This window comes from Ananas comosus, linkage group 3 (genome assembly GCF_001540865.1).
Source record: "Ananas comosus cultivar F153 linkage group 3, ASM154086v1, whole genome shotgun sequence".
Taxonomy (NCBI): Eukaryota; Viridiplantae; Streptophyta; class Magnoliopsida; order Poales; family Bromeliaceae; genus Ananas; species Ananas comosus.
In genome coordinates, this window is record NC_033623.1 from 6,273,824 (window position 1) to 6,285,854 (window position 12,031).

General features: G+C 35.4%; 1 protein-coding gene across 3 annotated transcripts in view; it reads left to right on the plus strand.

Annotated features, from left to right (window-relative positions):
* The window catches only part of LOC109707590, a 32,811-nt gene continuing 30,724 nt past the window's right edge, over positions 9,945 to 12,031 (plus strand). For all 3 annotated transcript variants that reach the window (XM_020228975.1, XM_020228976.1, XM_020228977.1), the window contains exons 1-2: positions 9,945 to 10,132; positions 11,183 to 11,290. In XM_020228975.1, coding sequence (XP_020084564.1) covers positions 10,006 to 10,132; positions 11,183 to 11,290 — 235 coding nt within the window. In that variant the 5' untranslated portion in view covers positions 9,945 to 10,005. The remainder of the gene's footprint in view (positions 10,133 to 11,182; positions 11,291 to 12,031) is intronic.

Below are 12,031 nucleotides of genomic sequence, written 5' to 3' on the forward strand. Positions count from 1 at the left end.
AAAATTTCGAGAAAGAAAATAAATAACAAATACTATAAAGAAAAGGTTTAGATAAGACCTGTGGATCGAGGCGTACAGAGCACTGTTCTAAAAGCGAAATTGCCCCTCCACATGCGAGGCTTCTCGGCAATTACTTCCAGTGATACAACTACCACGTTCCACCCGTCGGCACTGTCTGCCACCACGAATGACGCACCTCGCACAGTCGATGGATTTTCCCGTGGGGGTAGTATTCATGATTCAGATTAGTATTTATATGTATATGGGTATCAGGTATTGCAGGTCCATGGCTTCCAATAGATGCAAGTACCTACTATTAATTACCCCCGTAGAATTAGGGCACCTTCGATTAAGAGACCTTTATAGATGGGATGAGATGAATCGTGTCTTGGTTTATTGAATCCTAAGTATATGTATTAGGATTCAGTTGGATTTGAGATTGACTAGGTCCTAAGTATATGTGTTAAGACCTAGTCGATATTAAACTCTATGTATTAGAGTCTAATTGGCTCTAAGTATATGTCTTAGAGTCCGATTATATTCACCTTGGTTGTGATCCGACCCCAACTATATGTATTGAGGTGGGTCGAATTATCCGAAAGTAGACTAATTCCCGAGTATATGTATCAGGATTAATCCAGTTTAATATATTTTCCACTCTAGTTATATGTGCTAGAGTGAGGATCTGACTAAGCCCTAAGGTATTGCGTTAGGGTTCGTCGGATTTGATTTGCATGAGCTCCAAGTATATGTATTAGAGCTCGATCGGGTATGGATTTCACTCTAGGTAGATATGCTAGAGCAAAAGGCTGACTAGACCCAAAGTGTATGTGTTAGGACCAGTCGGGCTTGGTTTGACTTCGACTCTAAATATATGTGCTAGAGCAAAAGGTTGACTAGACCCTAAAGGATATGTATAAAGGGTTAGTCGGATGACCTCTAAGCATATGTGTTAGAGTTCGAATAAATTTGATATCATTTGACTGAATTCTAAGTACATAATTTAGAACTCTGTCAATTTGAAGATGATTTTGCCTTAGTTATATGTGCTAAGGCGATTGACTTAGCCCTAAGTATATATATTAGGGGTAGTCGATATTTAATTTTCATTCTAGGTATATGAGCTAGAGTAAAGAAAAGGTTCATGATGAACTTTGGGCATGAGATTTGGGTATTGGTTCATAAGATTCGGGTATATAGGATATGAACATGATTCAGTTCATGAGGTTAAGATATAGCTCATGTGGTTCATGAGATTTGGATATAGTTTGGTGCATGGCTCATAGGATTTGGTATATGGTTCATGAGGTTTGGTATATGGTTCATGGGATTCGGTCCATGGGCTTGGGTTATGGTTTATGGTTCATGAGGTTTGGTGTATGGGATTTGGTTCATGAATTTGGATATGGTTCATGGATGAGGTTTATGAATTTGGTTCATGGTTCATAGTTCATGGTTCATGAAATTGGTTTATGGTTCATGAGGTTTATGGACTTCGTTTATGAATTTGGTTCATAGTTCATGAACTTGATTCATTTGGTTCACGAACTTGGTTTATTGTTCATGAGATTTGGGTATTGGATTTGTTTTATAAACTTGAATATGGTTCATTGGGTTTGGTATATGAGATTTGGTTCATGAACTTGGGTATGGTTCATGGGATATGATGTATGGTTCATGTGATTTGGTTCATGGATATGGTTCATAGTTTATGATTCATGAATTTGGTGTATGGTTTATGGCTCATGGTGTATGGTTTATGGTTCATGATGTATGGTTCATGAACTTGGTTCATTTGGTTCATGGTTCATGGTTCATAAGGTATGGTTCATGAACTTGGTTTATGATTCATGAACTTGGTGTATGGTTTATGGGTTTGGTTTATGGTTCATGAGATTCGGTTCATGAACTTGGGTATGGTTCATGGTTCATGGTGTATAGTTCGTGAACTTGGCTTATGAGATTTGGTTTATGGTTCATGAGACTTGGTTTATGAATTTGGGTATGGTTCATGGAATATGGTGTATGGTTCATGAACTTGGTACATGGGATGTGGGATTTGGTTCATAGTTTATGGGATTTGGTGTATGGACTTGATTCACGAACTTGATTATAGGATTTGGTTCATGATTCAAGGAATTTGGGTTCATAAACTTGGTTCTCGGTTCCTGATTCATGGGATTTAGGTCATAAACTTGGTTCATGAATCCAAGTTGGAAGTCGGGTATGGGTTCTATTTATGATTGGATTTGGATTTAGGGTTATTTGTAGACTGGATTGGATTTGAGTTTCGGTTTATTTGTGGACTTGATTTGGTTTGAATTTGAATTTAATTTGTGTTTTGGGTTTGGGTTTTATTTGGGTTTTGGGTTTGGGTTTTATTTGTGGGCTTGGTTTGGTTTTGGTTTGGATTTGATTTGGGTTTTGGGTTAGGGTTTATTTGTGTACTTGGTTTGGATTTAGGTTTGATTTGATTTTGGTTATGGGTTTGGGTTTATTTGTGGACTTGATTTGGTTTGGGTTTGGATTTGATTTGGGTTCAAGTTTGGGTTTATTTGTAGACTTGATTTCGTTTGGATTTGGATTTGATTTGGGTTCAAGTTTGGATTTATTTGTGGACTTGATTTGGTTTGGGTTTGGATTTGATTTGGGTTTTGGGTTTGGATTTATTTATGGACTTGATTTGGATTTGGGTTCAAGTTTGAATTTATTTGTGGACTTGATTTGGTTTGGGTTTGGGTTTATTTATGGACTTGATTTGGATTTGGGTTCAAGTTTGGGTTTATTTGTGGACTTGATTTGGTTTGGATTTGGATTTGATTTGGGTTTTGGGTTTGGGTTTATTTGTCGACTTGGTTTGGATTTAGGTTCAAGTTTCGGCTTTGTTAGTGAACTTGATTCGGATTTGGGTCCTTATGTGGACTTGGTTTGGGTTGGGTTTGGATTTTATTTGTGGACTTGGTTTGGATTTGAGTCCGGATTTGGGTTCTATTTGTGGACTTGGTTTTCTTTTCAATTCTATTTCGGGTCCGAGGAAATCCTCTTTTGATTTTGAAATTCGATTTGGGGTCCGAATAAATCCCCTTTTAATTTTGCAACTTGATTTGGGGTCCAAAGAAACCTTCTTTTGATTTTGCAATTTGATTTGGGGTCCGAAGAAATCCCCTTTTGATTTTTTTTTGATTTGGGGTCTGGAGAAATCCCCTTTTGATTTCGCAATTGATTTGGGGTCCGAAGAAATCCCCTCTTGATTTTGCAATTTGATTTGGGGTCCGAAGAAATCCCCTTTTGATTTTGCAATTTGATTTGGGGTCCGAAGAAATCCCCTTTTGATTTTGCAATTTGATTTGGAGTCCGAAAAAATCCCCTTTTTGATTTTTATTTGATTTAGGGTCAGAAGAAATCCCCTTTTTATTTCGATTTGATTTGAGGTCCGAAGAAATCCCCTTTTGATTTCGCAATTAATTTGAGGTCCGAAGTAATTCCCTTTTGATTTTGCAATTTGATTTGGGGTCCGAAGAAATTCCCTTTTGATTTTGTAATTTGATTTGGGGTCCGAAAAAATCCTCTTTTTAATTTTTATTTGATTTGGGGTCCGAAGAAATTTTCTTTTTATTTCGATTTGATTTTGGGTTCGAAGAAATCACCTTTTGATTTGTATTTGATTTGGGGTCCGAAGAACTTCCCATTTAATTTTGGTTTGATTTGGGGTCCAAAGAAATCCCCGTTTGATTTATGATTTGGGGTCCAAAGAAATTCCTGTTTGATTTTGATTTGATTTGGGGTCCGAAGAAATCCCCATTTGATTTATGATTTGGGGTCCGAAGAAATCCCCGTTTGATTATAATTTGACTTGAATCTAAACTGGTCTGAAAGTTTTGTGGATTGATTCAATGTTCTCGAAAGGGATCGAAGGGTCCAAAGAAACGGGGAATCTTTGATTCCCCTCCCCTCTTCTTTCGAAAACACCAAACCGGTGATTCTGGAGATGACATTGGTGAAGATGATGACGGTGGCGCGGATCTGTTCGGCCGTCGAATTTGATTTGACATTTTCGGAAGATGTTGAAGGGTCCGAAGAAACGGGGAATCGGAGATTCCCCTCCACTCTTCTTTCGAAAACACCAAATCGGCGATGCTGGAGATGACGTCGGTGAAGATGATGACGGTGGCTCGGATCTATTCGGCCGGTGAATTTGGTTTGATATTTTCAAAAGAGATTGAAAGGTCCGAAGAAACGGGAAATCTTTGATTCCCCTCCCCTCTTCTTTCGAAAATACCAAACCGGCGATGCTGGAGGTGGTCACGGCAATGTAAATCATCCATCCCATCAATTAACAGCTTCGAATGGAGTATCGAGAGGTTCGAAGAAACGGGAAGCCATTGGTTCCTCTCTACTCTCCCATCGAAGTCGTCTAGATGGTATGGATGACTATGATAGCAGGACTTAAAAAAAAAAGAAAAAAAAAGGGTGAGAAAAAAGATTTTTTTTTTGATATGTTTTATTATATTTTTTTTTCTTCTTTCTTNGGCGATCTCTCATCCTTTGATTTTTTTTTTACGTCGGAACGTGGGTAGCAGAGGTGGGAATACTATTATCTCTCTCCGTCTATCGTCCGACGTTTCCTGTTGATCAGATGCCAGATCGGATGAAGCGGCTTGGCGACGGCGATCTCTCCTCCTTGATCAAATGACGGATTGGATGAAGCGGCTCGGCGATCTCTCCTTCTTTCTGTGGCTCGGCGATATCTCCTTCTTTCCGCGGCTCGGCGATCTCTCCTCCTTTGAATTTTTTTGTACGTCGGAACATGTGTAGCAAAGGTGGAAATACTATTATCTCTCCTCTTTTTTTCGCAATCTCTCTATATCGCTCTCGTCTCTCTATTTTTTTCTCTCCTCCGTCTATCGTCCCTCGTATTGATTTCGATTCTCATATTTATAATAGGAGGGGCAGCGAGAGATATTTTGAGGAGTCGGTTAGGGATTCAAAATTCAAAATCAAATTTTGAATCGGTTGTTGGATGAATAGGTATTCAAAATTCGAATAGATGTGGTTGGTTGGGAGATATTTTGGGAGTTGGTTGGGAATTCAAAATTCGAAATCGAATTTTGAATCGGTTGTTGTGGTTGGTTGAAAGATATTTTAGGGGTTGGTTGGGGATTCGAAATTCGAAATCGAATTTTAAATCGGCTGTTGGATGGTTGGAGGATATTTTGGGAATTGGTTGGGGATTCGAAATTTGAAATCGAATTTTGAATCGGTTGTTGGATGGTTGGAAGATATTTTTGAAATTGGTTGGAGATTCGAAATTTAAAATCGAATTTTGAATGGGTTGTTGGATGGTTGAAGGATATTTTGGGAATTGGTTGGGGATTCGAAATTCGAAATCGAATTTTGAATGGGTTGTTGGATGGTTGGAGGATATTTTGGGAATTGGTCGGGGATTCGAAATTCGAAATTGAATTTTGAATGAGTTGTGGTTTGAAATCGAACTTCGAACAGATATTTTATAGGGTGTGGATATGGGCCGTCGTTGATCAGGCCCATTTCAATGAAATTTATTGGGCACAAATGATAATATTTAATGGACTGGAATGAGGCCCGAATTGTTGTATAGGTCTGAAATTTTAAAGTGCTTTCATGAGGCCCACTAACTCACATTTATGATGGGCTTATTATGGGTTATAATTATCGGCCTCAAAATTTTACGGTCAACATGAGACATATTAGGATTGTATTTTGATTATGATTAGGATTGTTTCATCCTATAAGTATTATTTCACTTCAAACAGGCACGATTTCAATGTGGCGCAAGACGAACCCAACAAGCTTCAGATCCAGCAAAGAAAACTTGGTGAAAATCGGCAGAAAAGATTAATTGCGAGAAAGTAGGAAATGACGAGGTAGGGTTTAGGTATGCTCGGGTTCCTCTCGAACTCACGCAACCCCCTCCCTGTGTATAACAAGATAAGGCTAAGATTATACGGATAAAGATTAGGATAAAGATAAAAACGAAAAAATAAATATAAAATAAAATAAAATAAATCGGATGTATGAACTGCACGCACGCACCGCCGCCCGCCAGACCCAGCTCGTGCTCTTGCTCGTGCCATACGTGTGTTTAAACGAGAGTATAAATCTCATTTTCTCCCAAGCAACTAGTTTAAGAATAAAGCAATATATATATATATATATACCATCAACATCCATTTGGTTTTCAATGTGGGACTAAATCTCACACATGAAAACTTAAGTTGGGCTCCAAAGCAAAGCCCATTAATAATAATTGGGCTCCAAAGAAATCTTAAAAAGTTTTAAATCACAAAAATCTAATAAAATCCAATAATAACTTCCTGCTATGAGACCAATACTGAAGAATGAAAGAAATAACTTTCTTCTTTAACCATGCATGCAACTATAGGATAAAGTATTAATACAAGAACTGTGAAGAGAAACTGAATACACTATTTATGTGTCTTAACATTCTAAATGCCGAGTTGTACGATGGTAACTCGTGCCAAATACAGATTTTCTCTACTAATGATAAAATAGAAATTTGAGTCACTAGAGTTGTGAAGCAGTGTATTAGTATACCGACCTTTTTACAATCCCCAGTGGGGATAATTTATCATATACTGAGAAAAACAAATTTGAGATAACATTTTCTTTTTACACACTTGTAGGCACCTTCTTACAAATGTCACTTGAGTAAAGATAGAAGATAAATTGTAAACAAATATTTGTGATACACAAGAAAGATAAGCCTATTGCAAGATGAGAAAATTATATATCTATTCACTACTTCCCATAGCTTCTTCTTTCCCTCCTCTCTCAAGATTTAGGAGAATAATGGATCTCATCGCTTATGATGATAATGTATATTAAGAATGAAACTAGGCCACACTTAGGAGGAGGGAGCATGGTCAAATCCAATGCTCGAGCATCTATATTAACATCATGCCATTGGATTTGATCAAGAGTATTTGAAGTTGCTAGAAACCATATTCAACGGGTTATGGTTTCTTTGTGGGCTTTCTTTGCAAATAGCCCCCTTACAATTTTTTTTTTAAAATTGGCCCTGTCAAAAATTTATTTGCAAAAATGGCCCTGGCCCCGCCACGGAAGCGCCACGTCAGCGCCACGCGGGCGGGGCTGGGCCAGATGGTTAAGTTGAACACGGTGAACCATTCACCGTGTTCAATACAAAGTGTTTGTATTGGACACGGTGAATGATTCACCGTATCCAATACAAAAAAGCTAAGATTGAAATATTTGTATTGGACACGGTGAACCATTCACCATGTCCAATACAAATAATTGGACACGGTGAATGGTTCACCGTGTCTAATACAAATACCTCCAACTTAGCCATTGTTGGGGTATTTGTATTGGGCACGGTGAAACATTTACCGTGTCCAATACAAAAAACTTGTATTGAACACGGTGAATGGTTCACCGTGTTCAACTTAAATACCTGGGCCCGCCCTGCCCGCGTGGCGCTGACGTGGCGCTGGCATAGCAGGGGCAGGGCCATTTTTGCAAATAATTTTTGGACGGGGCTATTTTTATAAATAAAATTTGTCAGGGGGCTATTTGCAAAAAAAGCCCTTTCTTTGTAGATATGCATCAAGTAGAGACAAACATGAACATTGTAAATTGAATAATGTTCATGAAAAATGTAGAAATTTCTCAACTGAAAATCCGTACTATTATTCTAGATATAGGGGGTGTTTGGCCAAGTATTTAAAAAGTACTTTTGGGTTGAAAAATGATTTTCGGCTCAATACAACGTTTGACAACCTCAATTTTAAAGCCTGATTCTGCTTTTCAGAATAAGAAAACTGATTTTGAAAGCCCAGAATCAGAAGCAGAAAAAAACTGCTTCTTGAAATTTGATTCCGATTTTAGACTCAAACTTCAAATTTTTATTTTAATTCTAAATTCAATGTTTAATTTTAATTTTAATTTTAATTTTTAAATTTCAGATTTATATTTGAATTTTAAATTTTAACTTTTAAATTTTAAAATTTGAAAAATAGATTTCAATCTTTAAATTTTAAATTTTAATTTTAAATTTCAACTCTCACCATTTAGATTTTGGAATTTCAAATTTCAAATTTCAAATTTAAGATAAAATTTAAAACTTAACATTTTAGATTTTAAATTTTAAATTTAAAATTTTTAAAATTTTAAATTTTAAATTACAAGTTTTAATCTCCAAATTATAAATTTTAAAATTTTAAATTTAAATTATTAATTTGTAAAATTAAATTCTAATATTCAAATTTAACATTTTAATTATAAATATTTCAAATTTAAATTATTATATTTTAAATTCATAATTATTAAATTCAATTTCTTTTCAATTTTAAATTTAATTTAAATTTTAATATTTAAATTTTATATTCATAATTATTTTAAATTTCAAATTCAAATTAAATTTAATTATTGTACTTAAATAAATTTGAGAATTTAAATTTATAATTTCAAATAATTCAAAATGTTATATTTTAAATTTATATATTATATTTATCTAAATTTAATATTAAATTTTAAATTTAAATTTATATTTTAATTATTAATTTTATTTTTTAATTTTTATTTAAATGTTAGATTTTAAATTTTAAATTTAAATTAAAGTTTGAATTTATAATTTATATTTATATTTTTAAATATTAAAATTTTAATATTTTAAATTTCATAATTATTTATATTTTTAAATTTAAATTTATAATTTTAAATTTTAAAGTTCATAATTACTTTTAATTTTAAATTTTAAATTTTTAAATTATTTTTAATTAAAATATCAAATTTTAAATTTTGTATAATTTTGAAATTTAAAAATTTTAATTTTAATTCAATTTTAAATTTAGATTTTAAATTATTTTAAATAAAATTTAATAAAAATATTAATTTATGCAAAGATCAAAAAAAATTTGCCAAACAACTTTTCAAAATCACTTCAGAAAAATCTCTTTTATCTAAACTCAGCCAAACGTTCTATAGCTTTTAACCAAAGTCATTTCTCTGAACCAAAATCACTTTTTCGAAAATCATTTTTTCAGAAGTTAGGCCAAACGGGCCCTTCTTCTTTCTTCTTCTCTGGTTTGCTTTATTATTTTCTAGTTTTTAGAGTTTTAGTTAATTTTTTTTTTGTTTTAAACAAACAAAAGTGCTAATCCAGAAATGCTCATGTGCATTTCTCGCCTTCCTCACCACCGACATCGTCGAGGCCGCGCTCACCGCCGCCCTCTGGGGTAGGTGGTGGGCCGTGTGCGCCCTCCTTTGTCGGCGAGCTTTTCGGCGCCGAGAAATGCTTTCTCTTTATCGTCGACGGCGGTGGTGGGGATGCGGGTTCCCAGAAGTGGGTTTGGTGGGTGCAAAATCCACTTTCAGCAGAGTGTAATTATTTTTCTCCCCCTCCCTCACCGCCGTGCTTCTCGGCCTCGAGAAGTACTTCCTCCTCGTCGCCGGTGGCGGCAGCGGAAGCGGTGGGTTTGTTTAGCGGGTAGAAAATCCGCTGCAGTGGAGGTGGAGGGTGAAGGCGGAGGAAGAGGACGTGGTACCATCCTCGCTATCATCACGGGGGGTTGCGGAGGCGGTAAAGGAGGGTCGGAGAGAAAAAAAAAAGAAAAGGGTAGTCTGCCTCCGCCTTCGCCGCTTTCTTCGGCGAGAAAAAAAAAACGTGAGAAAAAAAAAGAAGAGAGAAAAAGGTATAAGCTAAAAGTCCAGACCGAATCTGCAAAATCGAAAAAGATGGCCCAGTTTTACGAAAGCTCAAAAAACTTGTGAATTTTTTATGCAAATTGGTCTATTATATTTATAGTTTAATGAGCGAGAAATTTTACATTTAAAATCTTCTAAAATATCTAAAATATGATTGGTCATCTTTAAATCTGATATTATAAAATTTATTAACACTAGTTTAATCGATTCTTCCTTTCAACGAAATTACTAATTAAACTAAATCTCTACTATTTTTATTGTCTTTGGCGCGCAGAGGCGATGGCGTGTGGAAACCCTAAACCTTCTCTGAAGCGCTCGCACGGAGGTGGAGCTCCTCCGTGCAAAACCTCTACCTCCTCCTCCTCCTCTATTCCTCCTCCTAGGGTTCGCTTCGACCCTCCCTCAGGTAAACCACACGATGACCTCAATCTCCCTTTCCTATGCTCGATCGTCTTTTCTTCAGCAGAAAACGGAGTGATTCGGAGGTCGAAGAAACAAAACAAAACAAAACAAAACATATCTCTAGCTAGATTTTTTAATACGAAATTGTGAATAAGAGCGAATTAACTTGTGGATCGATCTTCTTTTGATGCAATCGAACATCTCTGTTGGTTTGATGCGGCTTTAGCGAGAGATTAGCGTCGCATTTGGAAATATTCAGATTTGTTATCGCTCTTATGAATAATTTGGGTGTTGTTTAGAGGGATTGTAAGAGGCGGTGGTGATTTTTAATTGCTTAAATCTTTTCTCCTTTTTTTTTTCTTTGGAGAATATATCTTTGTGTTTGAAGTGGTGAGAAATGTGACAACGTTACATTTAGTTTAGGGGCCATTTGATTCAAGGTTTTATAGTATTCGAAGTATGTCATATATTTAATATTTGCAATGGCAAGTTTGTTTCTGACTTATCAATCCATTTGGGTTGGGAAGTCGTTAAGGACTAGTATATTTTTATTAATGGACTACTAATGATTCCCATCAAGGATGAAAAGGAGAATACCTCCTAATCCATGATAATCTTATATTCCCGCCATTAGAATCTACAATAATCCACTACGTCACTAATACCTATTACGACTACCCAACTTGAGTTGAATTGTAATGATTTGAATATTTCTAATAAAAAATATGAAGAATTTTCAGAATATTACAAACTGCGAACCAAACGGTCCCTTAAGGCAATCTACTTGCTTGTGAATTGGTTCTTTCCAAATGGCAAGATAGTTACAAGTAGACAACTATTCTTCTATTTATTGTGAAGTGATGGTGAGTACCTTATTATACTGATTCATTTCATGCAAGGTTAGATTATTGTTCTTTATAAATTTTTGCTTGCATTTGTGCTAACTGAAAGAATCATCCCTAATTGCTTTTCTTTATTAGTTTTTATCTTATCTTGTGGCAAATGTATGATGTGAATTTGGCATTTGTTCTAAAGATGACTCTTTATTGAGTAGAGGCAAGGCAAAGGAAGAAGGTGAAATTTGCGGATTCAGTGGGTAAGGACGATATATGCCGTAAACATAATACAACTTTTCTTCAGCCTGTAAGGACTCAATCTCAAAGTAAGTTACCCATCCTCACTCAGCACTTTGGTTTACTTTTTATTGTTGGATTTTTTTTTTTTTTTTGATGTCTTATTTTCGTATGCAGAAACATATTTTCTATGTTTTTCATGCCACAGAAAGTAAGTATTAGATGAAGCTGCTAATTCTAATTTTCAATAACACCTCTTAGCAAATCGAGCTAAAGAGATAAAATGGTTATTACCTTTCACTCTTTAGATATGGTTTAAGTAATAATACTGACTATGACGAGCGTTGTCATGTACCTGCCAGTTTTCATCGGAACTAGCCATACCTTGGCAATTAAATTCCTCTAGTAATGGCAGTGAGCTATTCCTAGTTGAGAAGCACAACATACTGTTTTTTATGTAAATTTGGTGTGTTAATTTGGTACCATTTGTTTCTTGTTGTCCTTGAATTAGCATAGAATTGCTTAGGCTTGGAACAAGATCGTGTTTGAAATGCTTCCGCTGGGGCATCTCTCATATTTTAGCCAATGCTATTGTCAGGAAGTAGGAACTAAGATACATCGGTGTTTGTTGATCAACTAACTCCAACATATACACGAATTCAGCCTACAATATTTTTAGACTTTTTAAACTTGAATTTATGAATAAAAAGATAGAGTATGTGCATCAGAAATGTTGGCAAGTATTGTCAATCCATTGTTATTTCTCATCGCAAATGGCCTGGTCAGAAAGCTAATGTGACGATCTGTCACGCCCCAGATTCTAGCTCCGT